Here is a 24,624-nt window from a genome sequence, read left to right as displayed (position 1 = left end):
GGCGAAAAACATTCTTTTGCTTTTTGTCATGAATCTTTTAGGAAAGAGCGCTCTTAGTTTTCAGAAGTTTTGACTTATACCTTTAGTTATAACCATCCCAAAATAACATATGTTCAAATCAAACAACTACTCTATGAATACCTAATTGAGTTCAACTGCACCAGAGTAAGCCCATTAATTAATGTTCTACTTAAAGATGTATACGGCTTTTAAATTTAAGGTTTATTTACTTAGGTATAAATACAACCTTTATTTCTTCTAGTATCTAATCATCTCGTTCTGTTAAAACTCGGCCATTGTTATGTCTTATCGCTGACAATTGTTTTGCCATTTGCATGCATTCAATATACTGGAATTTTAAGATTTTAATAATGAGGATACATCAGTTTAGCAACGCACTATGGTTGTGTTCTTTTTTTTAAATTATGTTTTTGGACATGGTATTATGTAGGCGAATAATAATAGAGGACGCTGGTGTTTTCTGCTTTTTTTTTTTGAAGAAAACGTGCACTATGTAATCCGTGTCTCGTGTGCCTGAGAAGGTAAGATTGTGAACTTTATGTCCATCAGTTGAATTAACTAATTGTATCTGTTGGTCCCTTTTCTACACTATTGCAATGTTATTGCCTGTTGTTAGAACGGTTACCGCCATTTAACATAAGTGTAAACACTTGTGCCTGCCAAGCACCATCAATAAAGTCAAAAGAGTAGATCATTTTGACCTATGAATAATCAAGACAAACCAATTGAATTAAAAAGATAAATTAAACATATAAAAATACCATATCATTTTCATTTCATCTGCACTAGGTTCCCGTCAGCTTTTACATTAATGAGAAACTACTAATCTTGTTTTGTTACCATGATTCCTTTCTCAATTTTTTGCACCAGTTTTTCAAAACCTATTGAATTTGTAAAATGCTTCTTTTGCCATCGTAATGTTTAATCAACAGTGTAATTATTTCCTGATGAACCATATAAATAAGGTTGTCTGTAAAAATATATCGACAATCTGGAGTGTTAATAATTACAGTTTTGAACACATCAAAACGTGCATGAATGATTTCTAAAAATTGTTTTTTTCATTTTTGAAACTCAGAATGACAATACTGTCACCTTTAACATCATCGACATTTTCACCTTATTATCAATATATGTATACGTTCTTTTTTTTCAAATAAATGCAATAATGAAACATTTGTCATTGTCTTAAAGTCTTCAATTTGATCGAAAACAATCCTATAAAAGTACAACGAGTTCCATTAGTTTACAGCCTTTTAAAAGATGAATGATAACCACTTAACAGACGTAAGGTTTGTTACTGGCTAAATATGATGATAAATCAATTGACCTTTCGGAGTTCTCATTTAAATAAAGACCTGTGCGTCCATCAATGGTTTACCACGGGTATTTAACTGAACCTTTTCAGAAATTATAGTGGAACCATGCGACAATTATAGAAAGACAACTTATGTGTCTTTTTTTGTTTCTATCAAAGCACTTAAATGCCTTGTGTTATTTTTAATGATCGAGTGACAGGGTTTGATTTAAAAAAAAAAACAATACAAAGGTCAATACTAAATAAAACTATTTTTTGCCATATTTTTATTCATCATTTAGATAAATATTTGATACACTGCAATAAGAATGTGCACTTTGACATCATTTAAGAGCAATGTTTTAGGACAAATGCGTTGCAATATGAAAGAAAAATTAAACTATGTGATATGAATTTTACGTTTAAACAGAATTTACACCATACTATGCGAGAAACTTTAAGTTGTTCAGGTCGATTTTTTTAAAAACGTGATATGCCTTGATAAGATATAGATTAAATTATATTATAAACAAAAGCGACTTTTAAAAGATTAAAAAAGATAAGTACGTATTTTGGTAACGGTTTAGCAATCTCCATAAGTCGTTTTATTTTATACTTTATTCTTACTCTGTATCTTTTTAGGGTCTTTTACTAGTCTATATGTTCTTAAATGAATTGGGTCTTTTGAGTTTTATTAACCCATATGTTGATCTTAATTTAAACTAATTAAATGTGTATATATTTATGAACATTTAGTAGAAAAGACACATGCTTAAATTTATTATTTTTCTTTTTCTTTTTGTTGCCATAATAGAAAGCAAAACATCATATTATAAGTCATTATGCCACTTTAATCTACTATTTCATTTGAAGGTTATTTGATTCCATATAGGGGCCTATACACATTTCACCACAGCATGGCTACTCCAAGTCCTTATGCAACACGACAGTGTTCGAACTGCCAGGGGGACACGAAATTCATCTGTACTTCATGCAGATGTTATTTATGTTCCAGCTGTAAAGAGGAGCATGTGATTGAACTAAATACAATGGACCATGATGTGATGATATTCCGCAGGAAAATGACCTCCTCTCCAATTCAAGAAAACTGTGCTATACATACTGATAATGTTTATGATAAGTATTGTGAAACTTGTGAATTGCCCATGTGTTCCTCTTGCTTTGAACATACCGGACACAAGAAATTAGATATTAAATCTTTACATGATTCACACCATCAGCGACTCAGAAAAGCTATTCACGTCGTGAGGGGCAAGATTCACTTATACGAAAGTGTTTTGATGACCGGCATCAAAGCTGATGTGAAAACCTGCCAAAAAGAAATATGCAAAGGTAATGCAAGTCTTATTTTGAATGCCACACGGCTTAAGGATATCGTTGATAAAGTTGTATGTGACGTTGAACTCATACACAAGTGTTTTGTACACAATCTGAAAAGACACAGACATATTTCTAGTTTGGTGTGTTCCGAACATTTATTTGAACAGTCAGCAAAAGATCCTGTAAAATTTCTCTTATCAAAATCTGCCTTTGGAACATTAAAAGAACGGTACGGATGTGCAAAACATGCCAAGCTAAGTGTAACCGAAAGACTGAACGCAAAGGGCGTGACGATGTTATTGAGCGATATAAATGTCACAGAGGGACGAAAACGACCTACAGAAATTGAACTCAAGTTGATGCCTGCACCTGTGTTTCAAAAGTCTTTCATGGCAACAGATGTTGACTCCTGTTCCCATATGGCTTTTGTGACATCAGATAGGATATGGATTGGATGTGAAAACAATTTTTATTTGAAAGACACAAACGGCGACACACTTTTCCATCAAGAGGGACCACTTAATGAATTTTCGTTTTATAACCTTGCTGCATATTTTACAGTAACCAATGAAAAGGATTTGGTTTTTATAAATAACGATCATAACATCGTTAAACTGTCACACGATATGGAAAAAATAACGACATTAATTAACACACCATACAATAACAAGGGACCATGCTGTGTGTATTTCGCCCCCTTTGCTGGAGATCTACTTGTAGGGTTCATAGGATATGATGATTTGGATAACAAAACCTGGATAAACCGTTACGATGAATTAAGCCGTTTGAAGCAAACAATTCAGTATAACGAATCAGGATACCCTCTTTTTACCCATCCTTCCCATATAGCAGAGAACAACAATGGTGATGTTGCTATTTCGGATAGAAGTACAGTTGTAGTTACAGACATTGGAGGTCGACATCGCTTCTCTTACAATGGAGGGCCATTCAATTATGGGGTGTTTCAAGGAATTTGTACTGATTCACTTTCGCATATACTAGTGTGTGATAGTTACAGTAGCTCAGTACATATGATTGATAAAGACGGCCATTTTCTAAAATATCTTCTAATGCGACCACCAGGTATACTGTCACCGAGCAGCCTAACCATCGATGTAAACACACATCTTCTCTGGGTTGGATCATCAAGTTTAAACACAGTGCTTGGTTATAGGTACATAACCCAATATGATAACACCTACGGTATGGCACATACCATTCTTATATGTTACTATTGTTGATCTCTGATTAATTTCCTAATTACAATTCAATTCGTTATTCAATTTTGCACAAACGTATGCCATAGGTTATTAGAATAAGTATGTTATATATGAAACCATAAACGACTAAGTAAACTAAAGGCACATTATATTGCATTTATTCAAACAAAATTAACATATAAGTTTGTAACTTATTATGTTTATTTTTTAGCTGAACCCTCACTGAGTGCCGTTGTAAGAACATCTGCTGTACACTCAACAGTACAAACGGGGGAAGAACATTGCTTTGTAAATGAACTACTCTATTTAGAGACACCAGGTCCATTGCTTCTGAATGCAATTAGAGTGGAGGGCATCTGGTGTTGTTCCCATTTGTCACTTGTTTCGGCTGATGAAATGTGGGTCAGTGATCATGAAAATCTCGTATTGATAAACACTAAAGGTGAAGCAATATACCATATCAAAGATTTATTCAGTGAACGAGAATCCGGAATACACACAGTTACCAGTGATGGTGAATTGATTTATATAAATAAAGAACATAACATAATGAGACTGTCAACAGTTATGAAGACAAAAACCAAATTCATAACGTTATCTAACACTGCATTGATACCTTTGAGTGTGTATTGTTCCCCTTTCACTGGAAACCTACTTGTCGGAGTTACAAAAGACAACCCAATGACAGGAATTATTTTGCATTACAACCGGGATGGAGATAAGACGAAAAACATACAGCACAACAACAGTAGAAAACCGCTTTATCGTAAACCTGCATATATAACAGAAAACGGTAATGGGGATATCGTGGTGTCTGACTCGGGCCTTAATATTGTAGTGGTTACTGACAGGGAAGGAAATTATCGTTTTTCATATACAAGTCATCGCTCATGTTCTTACACATGGTTTCATGGAGTATGTTGTGACGGTCAATCGAACATCCTTATATGCGCTCCATACTCGAACTCTGTGCATGTCATAGATAAAAATGGACACTTTTTATCACATTTTCAACTTTCAGGGATGGGAAGGGCATACTGTCTGAGTTATGATGTCCTCAATAACCGTCTCTACGCTGGTATTGACCATAATCAACAAACACTGGGTGTTTACAAGTATATATTCAGACAGGATTCGTTGTTAAGTAAGTGTTCATGCTTAATGCTTAAAAAATAAAATTATCTTACATGTCGTGATGAGGTTAAAAATCATAATTGAAAAATCCATTACAATTTTATATTCCACATGGTTAATGCTTTATCAATGCTTAATTCGAAAGTCAACATTTAAAGCAAACTATTTCTATGATTTGATATCTGTAAGACTTAGTAAATTTTTAACTATTTATGTCGCATTCATAATTAAGAAAGACATTTTGTTCTTTCATCACACTTCATACGTTAAAAACTGTTTGCCATGCATGCAAATACAATGTAAATAAAGGCTTTCTAACAATTCTAAGTAATGTTTTGTCAACATTATTAATGTTCTTTCCAACCATTCTCTACCTCTGTTTTTTTTCTTTGAATTACGTTTGCTACACACATGCGCAAAACACATGTTCGTCAATCCAAATGATGTTGCACATGCTTCCTTTAAAAATTATTCATCTAAAGATGCATATTTTGTTTTTTAATTTTATCAAACGAAGTTGTGAATTTGGTGAGAAATTCATAGAATAATTTTTTTACCAAGACGAATTAGCTTACTCTCGTAAAAAATTTTGGTCTTTCCTTTTCCATACTTTATGTTTCATTCAGTCCAATATCTTTTTTCAAAACTTTTTAGCTCACTATTGTTGAGGGAGGTTCATCCCTTGGAATAATTATACATTTATTCGTGTTCCTTAACAGAAACTGCTCGTACTTAACATGAACTATTTATGCAATACATAATATACCATATATTATAAAAATTACCTAATATGTAGACAAGAAATTACTTGTAAATTTAACATGCGGTGAGAGTCAACGTATTTATAGCCTAGTTCTGTTTTAAACATTCGTTTTACATTTTTCGTAGATCCGGAATCAATCTCTGGTGATTTAGCAAATCCAATAAAAGCTATTCAAACAACAGAGACTAAAGAAAGAAAAGTAGGAAAGAATAATCTATTGTCTTCACCGTATAGCCCAATCCTACACAAATACTTGTCAATTACTGATGTTCGGTGTAGCAAAAGTGTATCTGTATGCGCAACAGGTACATGTAGGATATGGGTGAGTGATGATCATGGCATTGTACTGGTCAACGAACTTGGTGAAACATTACACCAAATCAAAGATCAAATCAAAGATTATCGCGATGGATCTTATAATGGGTCGTATGGATTGCACACGCTAAACAGTGATGGTGAACTAATTTACGTAGCAAAGGATGACACTATACTCAAATTATCAAAGGATTTGGAAAAAAGTACCACATTTATTCAGAATACGGATTCAAATCAATGGAGACCGCAATGTATATATTATTCCTCATTCACGAGTGATATCTTGGTCGGCAGGGCAAACATGAATTTAAGAAGAGGAAAAATAATTCGGTATAACAAATATGGCAAAATGTCTCAAACAATACAATACAACGAGAAAGGACTGGACATCTTCAAATATCCTCGCTATATAACAGAGAACAACAATGCAGATATGGTGGTATCTGATACTTCTGGCGCTGTAGTGGTCACAGATCGTGCAGGGAATTTTCGTTTTGCTTACACAGGATATCCACAAGGAACAGCATTAGGTCCACTCGGAGTGTCCACCGACGCATTGTCAAACATATTGGTATCCGATTACTACACTCGCACAATACATGTTATTGATAAAGACGGTCAGTTTTTGACATATCTATCGATAAACCTACAGTGTGTCTCCACACCATGTTCTATTTTCTTTGATAAAAAGACGCATCTTCTTTGGGTCGGCTCAAAGTACAACAATACAGTAGCTATCTACAAGTATTTAAGGAATGAAGATGTACTGGAAGGTAATATAACAAAACTCTAACTAAGATTAAATTGTTTTATTGGGGCGGTGCTCGTGGACGTAAACACATTAAATGATTAAATAACTGATAGTAAGATATATGCATTTACATCAGTACGAGAAACTGTGCTACAGTATTAATGTACCTACATGCATTGCTAAACAAGAGTTTTCAATATATCACACACGGACATGCTCTTCGTATGAACCGTTTCTAAGTCGAGGCAAGTTACTGACAAACAAGTTAATAAAACCGGACTACCAACAGTCTCGTTTGATTTCATCTTTTCGTAAGTTCTTTGGTCGATAAAACGACCTTGTCAGCAAATACAATCTTTCAATTGGTCGTATGCAGATTTACATTTTTTATACTAATTGTTAGACCATAATTAATCACGTAATTGTCTACGGACTTTTCTGCTTTTCCCGGATTACGACAAAGAGCACGCGGCTGGTGTGACCGTTCAGCAGAGGATGTTTATTCCTCCATGGCACCTGATCCTTTTTCTCTCTTTTAAGAGGTCCGTGTTGCTCTGCGTTGATTTTGTATTTCGTTTAATAGATTTATGAGATGGTTGACAGTTTATTATTGTCATTTTTTTTGTTACGGATTTCATAACACATAATATGAACACCAGTATAGTATATTGGAAAGATAAACTAACAAATATTGGTATTTTCTAAATTGACAACGAAATGTATTAAGCCGGTAGCATTATATAAACTTAAGATACTGACACAAACTATTGTTACATTTAAGGTTTTACATAAGATTTTAGTTTAAATAAACACGCAATGAGGGCGGGCTGCTACAATATTAAATTTGTCCTTTATTTTATGATTGTGTCATAGATCAAAATAAACATTCCGAGGCTGTAAAAGTGATGCAACATGACGTCGGAGATGGAACTAGTTCGAAAAAGCAGATATTTGGCCCAGCAGTACATAACTATTTTACAGTGAAACACTTTAAACGCTGTTCCCATTTATCATACGGCATATGCGACTGCCTTTTAATTAATGAAGAAAACAACTTTATCATTACAAGTACATCAGGTGAAACTATACACCATATTGAGGATTTACGCAGTAACGCCCATACTGGATCACACTCAATGAACCTATCTCGGGAAGAATTGTTTTATATCGAGAAGGACTATAACATTGTCAAACTGTCAAAATATAAAGAGAAAACAAAAACAACTTTTATCAAATGTATGCAGGAAACCGATTCTGCATGGAGACCATGGTGTCTTTACTGTTCTCAAATAACTGATGACGTTTTGGTCGGTATGAAGAAATTGGACAGAATACAAGGCAAGGTTATTCGGTACAACAACCTCGGGGAAAAAATACAGGAAATACAACACAACGAAATCGGAAGCGATATCTACAATACACCACGTTATATAACAGAAAACATTAACGGGGATGTCGTGGTGTCTGACTCGACAGGTGCTGTTGTGGTAACAGACGGTGAAGGAAGACATCGTTTTTCGTACAAAGGACACCCTCCTGAATCAAAACTATCTCCACTAGGAATCTGCACTGACACTCTGTCACATATCTTGGTATGTGATGAGTTAACCCACGCAGTACAGATTCTTGATAAAGACGGAAACTTCCTATCCAATCTGCTGATTAAACCATTAGGTATAGTCTCGCCTAGTTGCCTGTGTTATGATGTCAAAGCCGACCTTCTGTGGGTGGGATCAAACGTCAACTACTCGGTATGTCTCTACAAGTATCTAACAACACAGCACATTCTTACCGGTAAGATTTTTAAGTTTATATTCGAGTTTTAGTGTATGATGCCAACCTTGGATATCACTGATTATTTAGATATATACAGTCAGTTCAAGCATATCTTTTACAACATACACCATAGCATAGCATAGGATTGAAATCTCATAGCATAGCATTGAAATCTTATAGAATAGCAGTGTTTAGATTTGAAAAAAAAATAAATGTTCACATTGCAGATTTGTGGTAAACTTTGGCTTCCAATCATTTTCCTTAAAAATGTATGGAACTGTTTTCTGTATGGTGGTGTTTTTGTTCAAATCTCATAGCATACCATAGCATATCATATCATTAAGCCCTTCATTTCACTTTCTCATAGCTTAGCATAGAAATCTCAGAGCATAACATTGAAACTCATAGCATACCTGTATCATTTTAATTGCATAACATATCATAGCATAGATTGTAAAAGATATGCATGAAATTACTGTACATGCAGTGTAACATTTTTACATTTAATGCCGACACTATTGTAACAGTTATATATTAACATTAAAAATACACAAAATAAATAAACAAGTATAAAAGTCAAGTATAAATATTCTATTCGCTACAATCACCGTCTTTCAGGACATTGTCGTTTGTTTTCGATGAAAAAGAAATCAAATAGAACGATCCTTTACTTGTGTGTTCAAATTTATTATCAAGGCACAAATGAAGACACAGATAACTAAAACAAGTTATTCATCAGTAATATGTTCATACCTAAACGTTGAAGGCGCGTATTAAAATTTACATTGTGGAGGAGTACATGTACGAGTATCCTTAAGGTCTCACACAAGGAATTAATTTCACTATATGTTACTATATAGCTTTAATTCAGTTAATTAATTAACTATACTCTCAGCATATAATTCATGAAAGAGAAATTTTAGTTAAATGCTTCAAGAAAAATTTTAGATCAGAAAAATAACGCCTTAAGCGGTTTCTAAGAGAGATAATTGAGAGTAAACATACCTACCCCCAAATACACGTGGGTTCCACATGTTGACAAACAGGCTCAGCACCATCCAGGAAGTTGCATCATGCGCATCTAAAAAAATAGTTCCACTGAAATTAGTGTGACAATTCCCCTAAAGTAATAATTCTCCTAGCCACTGAGTCCAAAATCAATACTATAGGCCTAAAATAAGGTGCCAAAAAGGAAGAAAAGAAAAGAAATTGTCTCTATATATATGGAACTACAATTGACTAAGTTCAGTTTGATTGGCTATTTCCTTGCGTAAGACCTTAAACAGGATATCAGCCTTAATCAACATCAGTACTTATATTTCAAGCACCAGAAAAAAGATATACTGTGGTTTCATCAATATTCGTTGAATACCAATTTTCGTGGATTTCGTTTTTAAGTTGATCCATGAAATTCAATGTTCATTGAAATGCAATTTCTTTTAACATTTTGTATTGATATGGTCATTGCCCACGAATTTACCTATCCTTGAAACTGTGATTTTCACTTTATCCACGAAAATTGATACCCTTGAATATTAATGAAACCACAGTAGTTTGCCTCTCTTATTAAAAAAAATATGATTAAATCTTTTAAAAGAAATACTTTCTTTGACAGTTTTTTTAAAAATCACATTACATGTAGATTAAAATTTCGCAACTGTCGATTGTAAAAAAAATAAATAGATAAAGACACTTTATTTTCTTTGTCAATATCATTCATTATGCAACAATCTTTTAATAATTTCAAGTTTTAAACACTGATTCCACACAATTTTTTGTTTAATTTTGCTCTAGTTTTTTTCATCTGTCGTTACTTAATTAATATTGGGTAATATATATAAACATTTTTCTCAATATATATTTTTATTCACCCTTTTATGAATGATTTACAGATGAGAATTCAGAATATGAAGATAAATATGAAGAGTGCTGTCTGGTTCAAGCAGACTTGTAAAGAAATTCTTTGGAGAAGGACACTTTGATTCTAAGGAATGGGGGGGGGGGGGGTTAGGTTCTGAAAGGTTTATTGTTTTCATCCATTTTTTCTGTAAGATGTGTTCATTAACAAAAAAGGTTTCAAAAAAGTTAGTGGTTTCAAACAACTTATGATAGAAAGAATGTCATAGTATGCTGTAGACAATTTGGTGTATGCCTCTGGTTTACCATGATTGGTCATATCTTATAAGTACGGTGTTACTAATTTCTTCACGTTTGTTACAACACTATATTTACATTCCACATATTTTTTGCTTGTAAAGTGTGTTGAAAGCTACGGCAGTTATAACACTGTAATGCACAGAGGGTATTCAAAGGTTCAAATGACGATTTTTATTATGACGTCACAAACGTTGAACACTGTTAACTGCAACGTCACAAGCGAAAATCAAAGTTCACGCTTGCGGTTGTTACTGTGGCTATTTCATTTATATGAAGTTACCCTTAGGATAAGATAGGAATTTTAAGGTATAAATCACATTTTCAGACAAGGGATGAAGTTAAAATAATATAAATATAAGCATTAAATCATGATTTTTGAAGTATACAGTCTCATAGCTGCAGCGATGCTTGAATACAAATTTTGATAACGCTTACGCGCGTTACTCAATGTGTATGCACACGTGGCTGCAGTTATGAGACTGTATACTTCAAAAATCATGATTCAATGCTATATTAAAGCTGACATGAATTCATAAAAGCATTTGGTCGCCATATAAGTTTCGATCGCTCCTCTACTGACACTGGGGTATATATACCGGTTGAGAAAGTTACGGTAGGTTGCTTTCCGATCGAGGCATTCACGTTGCACGGACTTCTAAATGCATGAACTACACATTGTAGTAAAATGTAGTAATAAAGAAAAAACGACAACAGTTGAATACAATATATATATTCAGTCTTCGAAACGATGTCCAAGGTATCCGTATTAATTTGCACAGACAGTGCTGCCTTACTTCGCATGCACATTGAACTCGTGTGCCGTTCATATAGAGTGCATAACGTCTGCATCTTCTTGAAAACCCCGGCGACATTACATCCAACACAGTAGCTAAATGATAGTAACTCGAAGAAAGTAACGTTGTTTCCATCAATTCATACAAAAACGCCCCGTTTTTTAAAATCCATGCGCGAATTGACATTGCTCAATCTGCCACAGTGTGTAGTTTGCGCATGTGCGATGTTATATGAAATACCTGAATGCGATGAAGCATGAATAGTGCTATCGGCCTTATTTAGCGGGTGTGTAGCGATTAGCAGAACAATAGAAATCGACAACTTATATGAAGGTAGTCGGAGATAAAAGGGAAATAATGCATATTTATAAATTCATGTCGGCTTTAAAAAGTCACACATTTGGTTTTTTTTCAAAGTGCGTTTAACCTGGGAGGAAGTTCACAAACTTGATTCTTTTTATAAAATGACAACTTTATATTATTTTTCCAAGCGCGTTAAAATGATCGATATCAATGCACTTTGAAAAAAAAAATGTACAGGGCACAAAGTTCTTGAGACCTTTTAAGATGATTGTTTTTACTTAGATCGATGGGACATCAACAAGAGAATTTAAAAAAAAAAATGTTAGCTATTCTGAATTGCAATTGCACAATAAACAACAAAGTTCGGGATTTCATTCAGATTTTTTGTCAAAATATCACATCAATTGCGCAGAGTAACCATCATGTCTTTTCTTTTTTTTTCCTTTTTTTGTGTTTTATAATTCTTTGTATATTTTATAATCAATATCTTTATTCAATACAGTTTTAATCTGATATATTTTTTGAAAATCAATGCAAAAAGTGCATTCTGAAATGCCTTTTATAAAGTAGTTAATCTAACAGCTGTACATGTCACTACCTTACTTTTAACATCGAAATAATTCGTTTAGATTAAATGTGAAAAGTGGTTTTATGACTCGAAACTCATAAGAACATGGAAAAGGCTATTGATTGCATTGATCAACATATTTTTCTATGACTAAACTTTAATTATCAAAGTTCAAGAATGTGATATGATGTTTGGAAGAAAAGATGCGGTTGCATTCTTTAAGTACTCAATTTGATTATTTGATTAATATATTGGTAATTTGACTGTATCATTGGTTTTCGTATCTATAGAGCAGATTTAACACGGTTATAAAAAAAACCCCACTTATTCTGAGTAAATGCGACATCAATAAATAGTTTTATAAATTTCTTAATGAAGAAGAGTTGAATGTTTACACTCATTATTCACTTAAAAAAAAAAGATCAAAGTGCTCTGATTTGGTCCCTAAATTAACTCACCTTGAAAAGAGAAGCATAGATGAACTGTTTTTGTAACAAGTTAGACGCACATTGAACATTTTTTTTTCATAGTGCGTAATATTTTAAAGTCTGTTGCCACAGACTTTGCATGACTGGCAAACGAACAAATGTACATTTCAACAATAATCAATTAAATGATATCGATTAAATGTTTACACAACATAATTAAAAATGCATTTTATTTTTATCTTGATGCTGAAACTATCACTTCCGGAATATTTAGTTTGACCATAGAAGCCAAGTTTTCAACTATTTTTGTAAGTTATGATTATAATAAAAATTTTTGTCTGTTCTGTACTTAGTAAAAATGTTTTCATTGTTTAATAAAAGCATGTTTATGTTACAACATAGCACATTCGAATAGTAAAAAATAGGTGTAACAAATTTGAATCCGATATGCCTAGCCTTTGTAATAATATCAAAGTGCAAAAGAAAAATATGTTTCTAGGTGTAGTTCAAATTCAAGTTCAGTTTATTCACTATGGTCATACTAAAGATGGTATCTGAGGCTCAGAAAAAATAGACAATGTTCAAATGACGTCAAAGGAAATTGTGTTACAATACAAAAAGGAAATACAAGTAAAGTGACATATATACATACTTAGCTAACTGCATACAGATATACATATATTGTGTGTGAAGATTCTAAGGAGAGCAGACTAAATCATTGATTTTTGTAATAAAAATGCAAAGTTTTTTCCTGTGTGAAGAATTGGGAACGGCGTGTCTTTCCATCATTTTACAAATTACATCAATAAAAGCATTATTAGAAATGTATGTTAAAGAAATTACGAATAATATACCGTTGTTTCATTAATATTCGTTGAATACCAATTTTCCTGGATCTGTTGTTAAGCTGATCCACGAAATTAAATGTTAATTGAAATGCAATTTCTATTAACATTTCTATTGATAGGGTCATTGGCCACAAATTTACGTATTCTTGAAACTTTGATTTTCACTTTATCCGCGAAACTTGATACCCTTGAATATTAATGACATCACAGTAATACACAAAAGACAAAATACCAATAAGCAAGTTACTAAATATATGAACGAATGTCAGAAACATTGATGTGACTGCCCAAACGATATTTCAATACAAATATAAAATACATGTTTCATTAAATACACTACATAAGGCTGTCAGAAATTGATTCTTTGCTTAATGAAATTTAAAAAGTATCTATAATCATTTCGGTCATAATTGGTAATGATTTGAAATTGATCGATTGTTGCGGCAACACAGGTTGATAGAAAAAAACCCACTGTCAAATAACTGTTTTGACAAATAAAAACTATACAGGAAAGGAATAACAGTAAACAAGCAAATGCATGTAAGCTTTGAGAAAGTGCCTTTAAAAGTAATAATGAAAGCAATATATCCAAGTGTAAAGATTAATTACAAATATTATATCCGGACCTTGAAACAGAAAATAACAGAAACTGTACTAAGGACGACAATGCAAAATTTATAGAAAGAGAATGATATTCACGTTGTTATCAAGGGCAGCTTAAATAATACTATACTTTGGATCGTTACGATGGACAAATTTACAACGAATATTTTATAAACAAACTTGAATTGTAATTTCTTAATTTTGAATGGTTTCCTTCATGCAAAACATTGTTTTTATCTTTTTTATCAAACGATTTTGAACGAATGCTGCATAGTTTCAGAAGACACGATGGCTTGAAAACGATCAAATTTGATAACAGTTTGAATACTTCTCACTTTTTTTTTACCTGTTTTGGAATTAGGTGAATTTGCCTGATGGAATAACTTTACAATCACCATCACCATATTATGGTGCAGATAAAATAGTTCTTCATTCGAATAAGATTAAAAAAATCTTTAACTAATGTTTCAAGCAGGTAGCATCGAGGGGGGGGGGGCTTTTGGGCAGAATTTTTTTTTTCATTTTCAAAGGCAAAAACAAGTATTATTCTATTTAGATATCCCAAGTTCCTCATACAGAGAGAAGTTTTCATATTGATTGTGCGAACACTCGGGGATAGGCATTGAGTGCTCCAACTCTTTGTTCCTTTCACTTTTCAGGTTCTTTTGATGTTTGCACATTGTCGTTCTCTGAGAAATCTTAATAGAATTTCAAAATTACTTATAAACCTGCTTTGATATTAAAAAATCAGAAAAAAAATCATAATGTATACATATTTAAACGTACCTGACAACCAAAATGACATTTAGTAATCCACTTAAGATAAGAAATGTCGTACAGACATAATGTGAGGTGGATAATTGGCTCTCAGATACAGGATGAATTAAACCTGACTCCAATTTAAAAAAATATATATATAATTAAAGCAAATTCAACCTTTTCAGATTTATTTTTTACGAAATACAAATCGTTAGTCTCGAAATCTTTTAAGTTAAATTATATTCATTCATTGTTACTTCTTTAAACAACATTACTATTCTAACATATTCGATCACTGTCCATTACATGAAAGAAACATTACCTTTAAAAACCTGGTCACAGCGATCGCCATGGTAGCCAATGTCACATCCTCGTGGACATTGACCAGTCACGTGATGACATTGTTCTCCGTACAGATATAAACAGTTCCCACATTTACGCAAACATCCATCTCCATGTGTATTATTACTGCAAACTATACAACAAGATCAAACATTTTTTTAAATATACAAGCATATTTTTGGGGCTTTTTTTCTTTACGATTAGAATAAGTTTTCTTATTACTGGATTAATTCAGGTATAACTTCAGAATGGATTAACAACTGAAATATAAATGCAAAAAAAAAACCAAAACAAACAAGGTTTTTTTTAATCAAACACTTAAATTTTGTCCGACAGTTAACAACTCACAACCCTTTTCTATTCCTTCCTTGAAAACATCTAGCATAGATTTTTAGGAGCTATAACATTACAATTACCCTGTGTACATTGACCTTCTTGATAACCAATATCACATCCATTGGGACATGAACCATTGATGTAATTACATTGTTCATTGTCAAGACAATGTCCACACGAATGGTTGCAATTTTGACCAAACTTTCCTTCATTACATTCTGCAAAATGCAGCAAAAAATAGAAATTTATTTTTTGAATAGAGCAAAGTCAACATGTGTAAATTAAAATATTGTACATAAATTTTGCTTTAAATTTGTATGATATCAGAATTTATTTTTGATTCATTGGTTAAGATTGTTACATCGTACTTCTTTATTGTTAAATAGATTATGTTGATAAACATTAAAAAAATGACTGTGTACGTGTATTGCACGTGGCCCCTTCCCAACCAACTTGGCATCCTCCCTCACACTGCCCTGTCACCCTGTCACATCTGTATGGAACTCCACAGTTGATGTTACAGTGCTCCTCACAATAGTAGCCATATCGACTTTCAGGGCAGGCTGCGATATTGCGATATAAGACATTTTTTGATATATAACTAATACAGATTGCTTATTTTATTTTATCTGTTTAGAATATGAAGACAATATAATGGTAAAAGAGGTTAATGTACGACCATATACTTAAAACAAATTTAACATGTACGTACTTAGGTCACATTTTGTGCCATAAAATCCACTGCCACAACCGTTTATACAACTTCCGTTCACATGATGACAGTGTTCATTGTTTTTACAGTTTCCACAATTTTGCTGACACTCTTGACCGTACGATTTGCCGTGGCATTCTGTAATATTAATGTTAGAATTATATAATTGAGCAAAAAGATTAAATTTTTAGTCTGAGTAACAAAGAAGTTCAATGGGTAATAGAAATATGTTTGGTTATGGGTCAGGCTTGTTTAAGTAGAGTTTATTGTAAAGAGTTTTATTGAAACATTTTTACGGATAGCAGACAAATTGAAGTTTAGATAATTGTCAAAAGATTGGTCATTTGAAGGGCATACATGCATTTAAAATAGTTTTCATCATTATACATATGAAACGCAACTTATTAAACAAAATCATTGAAGTGTTTGATAATTTAATTTTTTAAATTGGTATTTTTGTGGTTTTTTTTTTTTTGTTTTTTTTTTTACATATATCTATTTTTCCTTAAATACATAATTTAAAAAAAGGTTGTTGCAAGATACTTTTTTGAATATCAGTCAGTTTTTACAACAACAAAAAATGTTAGACTACCTTCTAGATAATATGTTGTTATATGTTCATGACATTTGTTAGACATGAACCCGTTTAAAATGTGTTACAGTACGGATAGTGATTGGCTTAGACACTGTGATGGATCTTTTATCTAAGTACGCATATAAAACCGAAATCAACATTCTCTAAATCAAATTTAAACCAGGTTGGATACACAATTTTAAAACTGTTCGATTAAAAGTTATTTCTATGATAATATTTGTTGCATATACTTACGTTCATTACAAGTTGGACCCTTGTATCCATCAGTACACCCCAGACAGGACCCATCCTCGATGTGACAGTGACCTTCCTGGCAGTTCTGTGGACACGATAAAGAACAGTTCACTCCGTAATATCCTTGTGTTGGGCACCCTTAAATTATATGATGATTTCAATATGTTTGAAATGATCATTTAATGATATAACAGTGTATAAAAATTCAATCTAAGAGCAGCATGTAAGGTATTTTTCATTTTTATAGGATTGATTATTCTTATTTTGTTCATAAAAAGGGATAACACACTTATTATTTGTGCTTTCGTTTAGACAAGGATATTTACAGCATTTTAAAGAAACAATGAAAACAACTTTTATGCTGAAATAGTCGCCGCTAGATCCTACCATAAACCTCAAATTCGCAGATTTCGTTGTATGCTCCATCTGTAGAATAGCCAGAAGGAAACGGGGGCTGTGTTCTATTGTTATAGTAGATGACGTAACGTCCATGATTAGGGCAATTTATCGTTAAAGGATTCTCTATTGTTGCTCTAGTAAAGTTTATGTCTTTGAAGCAAGTAATCCCGTCCTCTTTCTTCGTTGTGTTTGATACGTAGACAGAGAACCTCAAAAATCGTCCCGAGTATTCACTAGGATTTCCTGTTGAAATAACATCTTTAAAGAAAACCCACATTTTCGATTAAGGTTTTGTAATATAATTAAAAACTTGGAAATTCGTTCCTTTTGAGTTTATATTAACGATTATTATGAACAACAGTAATTAAAACACAGGAATCCAGCATATTTTGTGTTTTTTTTAATTTAAGATTGAACGTATAAAACCCACACATCAATAAGTGTAAATGTAATTTAGTAATTTAAACAAAAAACAATATATGATATGAGTTAAATTGGGCTCCCATAATTCGCCATTTTTGTTTCGGGTACAATAAAAAGTTAACTTATTTTTTAGAAGAGTTGATATAAAATTTATTTTTCATTTATTTATTTGATTTGTTTGCACTCAATGGCAGTTATGACGTCAGAAGTGACGCTATTTTTAGAATTCAGGCAAAATCAGTCAAAACTTGACATTTTTCTTATCTTTTAACGAATGGGAAACATAGAGCGCATGCTTGATCAAGATAAATATTTTTGTCATTCATTAGTCGTGGCTAGATACATCTCTGATTAAAATGTTTCGTTTGTTCAAGCATGCGCTCTATGTTTTCTGAAAGAAAAACTGCTTGAAAACAATCTGTTTTATGCTAAAAATACATAAATGGCGGGAAAAGGTTGTCTTTACGATGTCCTATTTCTAAATTGTGGACACTTGAATCAAAATGAATATAATGTAAAAAACATCACATATATATCTGTACTAAAACATCAAAGATTTACGGTAACATGATGATGTTCATTTTAGGGGGCCATTTTAGGACCATATCATATATAGTCCTTTGAATGTTTACTCCTCATCCGACACACTTTATTCAACAATAACGGGAAGATGGTACATGTTCCTTGTACATGTATGTAAATTATATATATATATATATATATATATATATATATAATATATATATATATATATATATATATAAAGCACAGAGAAATTCACCTTATTGGACCTCCACCTCCGCCCCAGCCGGGGTTTGAACTCACGACCTCTGGAACCCATTCTCCTAGCAGTGAGTGGCCACGGCGCTAACCACTGGGCTATCTAGGCAAGACAAAAATCTTGCTTTCGATGACGAAGGGAAACTAGCGCGCTGGTCGCTCACTACACGGTCGTTTGAGATACAGGTGGAATGCAGTTAAACGACAATTTGAGAGGATCGGGACGATACACACTGCATAGATATATACATATAATAAGCACAAACATTGCAATAACTCTCAAATTGACATATACATGCCCAACGTGAATGATAAAGATATACATAAAGCACAGAGAAATTCACCTTATTGGACCTCCACCTCCGCCCCAGCCGGGGTTTATATTCAAAATATAATATATATATATATATATATATATATATATATATATATATAGTACCCCAAGGCTCATTGTCCGTCCTATAGTATATAACAATATGATGCATGCTAAGGACTTCTTGGAGATCCACCCTCCATTCTGCAACTTGGTGATAATTCCCGGATATTGTACACTGGTTGTCATATTGAGATAGGTCTGAATACCGTCCGTCCACAGCACGATCTGCTCCCCACAAATGTCGACCGCTATAGGGAAAACGCTGCCATGCTGGTTTCCTCAGAGCAATATTTTCTTGATAGTAAAATATTATTATTTAATGATTTTAATTGCGTTTTTTCTTTTCTTTTCTCTCTTTCTTTTTTTTTAATACGATGCAATTTTTACACTATCGTTTTAATCGAACAAAATATTAAATTTTATTGAACCAAATTTAAAACATATGCATCTATTTGTGAGCCCTTTTATTATAATGAATCATCAAGGATGTTTTTTTACAGGAAGTTGTTTTAGTTCTTTTTTATGATGTTTACATACGAGCCTCAATTGATTAAAGCATTCCCAAAACATGTTCACATTATGCATTGAGAGTCAAAGCCATTTCACACATACGAAAAAAAGGTTATTAAAACATCATTAAATCATTATTTTTCTTAAGAGGAACGTAGAGTTAACTTCCTGTCTGTGTCATGATATAACAAGTAAAACAATGGCAACAGTTATGATTAAGCAGTTATCTAATGAGGATATCAAATTTGTAGGGTTTAAAATGCCTTTGACATGAATGCAAGTGTTACTGTATATTTGCTAAAAATGTTGACTCCAACTGCTATTTATTTTGAATACAATTATATCCTTACACTTCAAAACAAAGATAGACTGAATAACTCCTAAGTTTAAATAAAATTGAAATATCACGCACTAGGAAAAAAATATAAAAGCAAATACCTTACCGTATGCATTGATTACGATGAATAAATGGAAAAATAAATGCAGCCAGAGCAAATGCATGTCTAAAATGGAAGGAACTAATGAAAATTTAATTCTTTTTTAAACATACACGTGATATGTTTAACCTAGTTCCGGGAAAAGTGTTGTTGACCTTTTTGTTTCAATGATCATGAGTCATGTCTAAGTTATATAGTTTTATTTTGGTTTGTATAGGTATAAGTATCTGCGGCATACAATTGCGCATCAAAAATGTACAATAACGTTTAAGATCATAAGAAATTAATTATACTGACAAAGCACGAACATTTATTAATCGAACGTAAACCGTCCCTGGTTTTAATGTAATAGATTATTTCATATGCTATAATTAATAGCTTTATGTACCAATTTCCATGTTTATACATCTTTTTAAAAATCACTAAATGTAATACACCATATACTAATGTATGAGCATGATTGTTTGTTAAAACGTTGAAATTTATTGATAATCTCTTAGTCACAAAAAGGAACAAAGAATGGAAATGCAGCTACTTATGATATGATCAAGTAGAAAAATAATGCACAGAAAAGAAATAATTGACACTGTTTCAGCTTGATTTGATTTTTGAAAATATATCAAAGTGCAGTGCATATGTATTAAAACGATGAATAATAGTAATACGAACATATAATTAATGTCATATTTTAGATTATTTTACAAATGTACTCTTTATATGTTTTTAATGTTATTATGAAGTGTTTTTGAATTGTATACCAGACAAAAATCTGAGCGAGGAATGTAAACAAAATAAAAAAACACCCCCTCCCCCAAAATAAAACCCCCCAAAACAAGCAAACAAACACACGAAACAAAACAAGAAACTAAACAAATGAATCTCAGTCAGTTTAATTTTACATTTTTACATTTGTACAGTCAGGAATGATACACCAGGAGAGTGTGAAGTTAAACCAAAAGAGATAGTTACAAATGCAGTATCGTTTTGAAGAGTTGTACTCAAACTATAATATATTATTCATCATATTAATGATAATCTATCAGGTGAATATACAACTTTGACCTTAAAGAAGCATATATGTTATAGATATGTATCCGTTACAGATATTTATCCGTTACATGTATTTATCCGAAACTTATCTTTGATTAAATACATTATTCATCATATTAATGATAATCTATCAGGTGAATATACAACTTTGACCTTAAAGAAGCATATATGTTATACATGTAGATATGTATCCGTTACAGATATTTATCCGTTACATGTATTTATCCGAAACTTATCTTTGATTAAATTGTAATCATATTTCATTAACAGGACGAGATACCAAATTATAAGAAGTAGACGTGTTAAAGACAAAATAAACCATCAAATAAAAAGAAATATATTTATATGCAATAAAAATATACTCATCATATACTTATTCATCATATTAATGATAATCTATCAGGTGAATATACAACTTTGACCTTAAAGAAGCATATATGTTATAGATATGTATCCGTTACAGATATTTATCCGTTACATGTATTTATCCGAAACTTATCTTTGATTAAATTGTAATCATATTTCATTAACAGGACGAGATACCAAATTATAAGAAGTAGACGTGTTAAAGACAAAATAAACCATCAAATAAAAAGAAATATATTTATATGCAATAAAAATATACTCATTTGATATAAATCTATTCTGGGGGACATGTTATAAGGAGAATTTCGAGATTCAATATATGAGATTCAAAATTCAAGATTCGAAATTCGACATTCAATATTTAAATTAACCAATCAAATTATCGATCTGAAACCTGTATCCTAGCAACATCAAACTGTTCTAAATAAAGATAATGCGTACTTGCTCTTATCTTCAAGTAAATGTCTTGTATATCTCTTATCTTATTTCTCTTATATCATGTTTAATATAACTTAAATGAATTAACCCCAAACAGAATAAACAATAATATTAGTGATGTTCTCCCCGATGCATTTTAATCCGTAGAGTATTCGCCCCAGTTCCGTAAAAATCGCCTCGCAAGGAAAAATCTGTTTAAACTTAAAAATTAAGATTGAGTGCGGTTTTAACTATGGAAAGAACACCATCGAATATTTACAACCTCAGCAATAACAATCCAAATGCAAAGGTTTTTTGGGTAGTGTATCACCATTCCATGGTCGAAATGAGAGAGAGAGAGAGAGAGAGAGAGAGAGAGAGAGAGAGATTCGTTGTGTCAAATTTAATTCTGTTTGAAATACACGATAATTAAGCCTTTAAAAGAGAAGAGATTAGACAGGAGGTAGCTAAGGTAGGGCAGTTCTACTATCAAACATTAATTCCCTTCATCACCGGTAGCGCACGTGCATCGCTGTTGCATCTCTTTACCCAAATGAACTCAAATAAATCGAATTGATTAGTTTTGCAGGGCGCGGGGGGGTGGGGGGGGGGGGTTGGTCCAAACCCCTCCACGTCTAAATCCGCACCTGTTCCCAATTGAAACATCATCCACATTTTCTTTATTTCATTTTGGTGTTATGTGCGTGTACGGCGACTTAATTTACATTGCCCCAATTGCCCATATGTTAAAGGTAATTGTGGATAAAACATTAAAACCTCAATGCATTGCAGCAATCCAATATGGGCTAATGCAAGTATCCCGTATGGAATAAATGCACATTGTGAGAATAGAAAAAAATATAACAACATTTTATGTCAACACATTTTAATGCAAAAAAAACAGGGTACCACTATAGGAAATAATATGAATGGGAATATTTTAGCGATCATTCAATACTCCATATAGAAAGCAACTAGCCCAACACATTTTTTTTGAGAAAAATGATAAAGGAGTGGCATGTTTAATTACATCCCTTTCTGTTTCTATATCGAGACACGGTTGCCTCCGCAGCGGTAAAAATCGCAAATTCGGATAAACTTCACAAGGCATAATTCGCACATATGGGGATCCGTCAACAGCAAATGTCGTTCTTTTATTCGGTTGCGCGAATTAATTTTCAACAACCGTCGTCAGTGGGGTTTCAAATGTGACTGGGTTCATTATTTAAATTAATCACAGGTTCATATGAAATAAATATGCAAGAAATCAAGATTAAAAGTCTACATTGTATTCTGTTCAACATAATCTACACTTTGACCGCAATCTGGTTACAATGCATTGTTGAATTCGAAGATGATTAAGGGCACAATGTCCATTAAAAAATCTGTATAGAGGTTTTCAAGTATCACTCTGTCACTTTGAAAACAATAAATAAACTACAGCTAGTGAAACACGTGACAAACTTTTGCTCATTTTCTGAAAATGATGCAAAGTTGGTAACGCCGACATTGGGACCCTAAAATGGGATTTTTTTTTATTATGCGTTAAGACACATGTTTAACGATGTCAATTTAAAATACGAAGGCATCAAAAGAACCATTTAATAGATAAAGCACAGGTTAAAACAGATATTTCATACATAGTTCAACTGTTTTGTGATGTTGTGTAAAAGATAATGTGTAATAGATATACCATATATTTCAACTTCTTTTTTTGTATGATGTTGTGTTAAGGATACCATGATTTTGGATTCACGACCCCGAGTAACCTCACTCGACTTCGTTTTTTGAGGTTAAATCAGGGGTCATGAACCAACCATTGTATAATTTACACAAGACCACAAACAAAAACATTAAAAAATATAAGGTATATCTTTTACAACGTGGTAGCAAAGTGGACCCCCTTCCTTCCCCACCACCACCCTGATTAAATTTGAATTATAACAATCTAAAACTATAAATGGTGAGAAAAAATAACATGCAATCAAATTTTTAAAGTTTTACTGTTTTCTACACATGAAAGCGGCAATGTGAAAAAATTGGCACCCTAATATCCCTACATTTGATCGTACAGAATTTGTATCCTTCTATACAAAAAGAATGCCAAAAATCAGATTCATCATATAAAGTTACTCAGGAAAAGAAGTCTTTACTTTCACTTTGATCTGCGAAACACACTGCATTATTACTAGTCTAATAATAACTGTCATTTACAAAGTTATTTACATTTGGTAATTAGAATAAAAGCACAGAATTTAAATAATAGCATCATACAAGTGGCTTAGAATTATGTGTTATTGAATAAAAAACAATAAGAAATCAACATTTTTTTATTGTACAAGATCTTAACGTGAAATACAGATACGGCTATGATATCTTAAAAAATCAAAGATGAACAGTGTTTATTTCAAGAACATAACTGATAAAACAAAATTAAATCATTTAATTTCCTCATGTTATACCAGGAAATTGAAATACTGATACGTATATCTACATGTAAAAGTTGGAAATTTTGGGCTTATAAAGAATTTAAAATGTACTTAGTTAGGAAGTAAATGCATCACGTACA

The 24,624-nt window shown here is 32.3% G+C and overlaps 2 protein-coding genes across 3 annotated transcripts; one reads left to right on the top strand and one right to left on the bottom strand.

The window, feature by feature from the left end:
- The first annotated feature begins 427 nt into the window (after positions 1-427).
- LOC136269768 (uncharacterized) lies at positions 428-11,090 on the top strand. Its single transcript, XM_066069664.1, has 6 exons — positions 428-542; positions 2,192-3,862; positions 4,091-5,023; positions 5,902-6,864; positions 7,716-8,636; positions 10,511-11,090. Exons 2-6 carry the CDS (start codon positions 2,236-2,238, stop codon positions 10,570-10,572), a joined length of 4,506 nt encoding a protein of 1,501 aa, XP_065925736.1. The 5' UTR covers positions 428-542; positions 2,192-2,235; the 3' UTR covers positions 10,573-11,090.
- Positions 11,091-15,061: 3,971 nt separating this feature from the next.
- Positions 15,062-20,356, bottom strand: LOC105334152 (multiple epidermal growth factor-like domains protein 10). 2 transcript variants are annotated; one of them, XM_066069889.1, is made up of 9 exons: positions 20,224-20,324; positions 19,339-19,569; positions 17,685-17,939; positions 17,298-17,435; positions 16,469-16,606; positions 16,179-16,319; positions 15,837-15,974; positions 15,401-15,553; positions 15,062-15,208 (listed from the first exon to the last, which is right to left on the bottom strand). In XM_066069889.1, exons 2-9 carry the CDS (start codon positions 19,382-19,384, stop codon positions 15,096-15,098), a joined length of 1,122 nt encoding a protein of 373 aa, XP_065925961.1. In that variant the 5' UTR covers positions 19,385-19,569; positions 20,224-20,324; the 3' UTR covers positions 15,062-15,095. The 2 variants fall into 2 exon arrangements, with proteins under 2 accessions (XP_065925961.1, XP_065925956.1); XM_066069884.1 differs by having other exon boundaries at positions 15,069-15,208; positions 20,229-20,356.
- Between the last annotated feature and the right edge of the window lie 4,268 nt (positions 20,357-24,624).

The sequence above is a fragment of the Magallana gigas genome, chromosome 1 (genome assembly GCF_963853765.1).
Source record: "Magallana gigas chromosome 1, xbMagGiga1.1, whole genome shotgun sequence".
Taxonomy (NCBI): Eukaryota; Metazoa; Mollusca; class Bivalvia; order Ostreida; family Ostreidae; genus Magallana; species Magallana gigas.
This window is presented reverse-complemented; position numbering and strand designations above follow the sequence as displayed.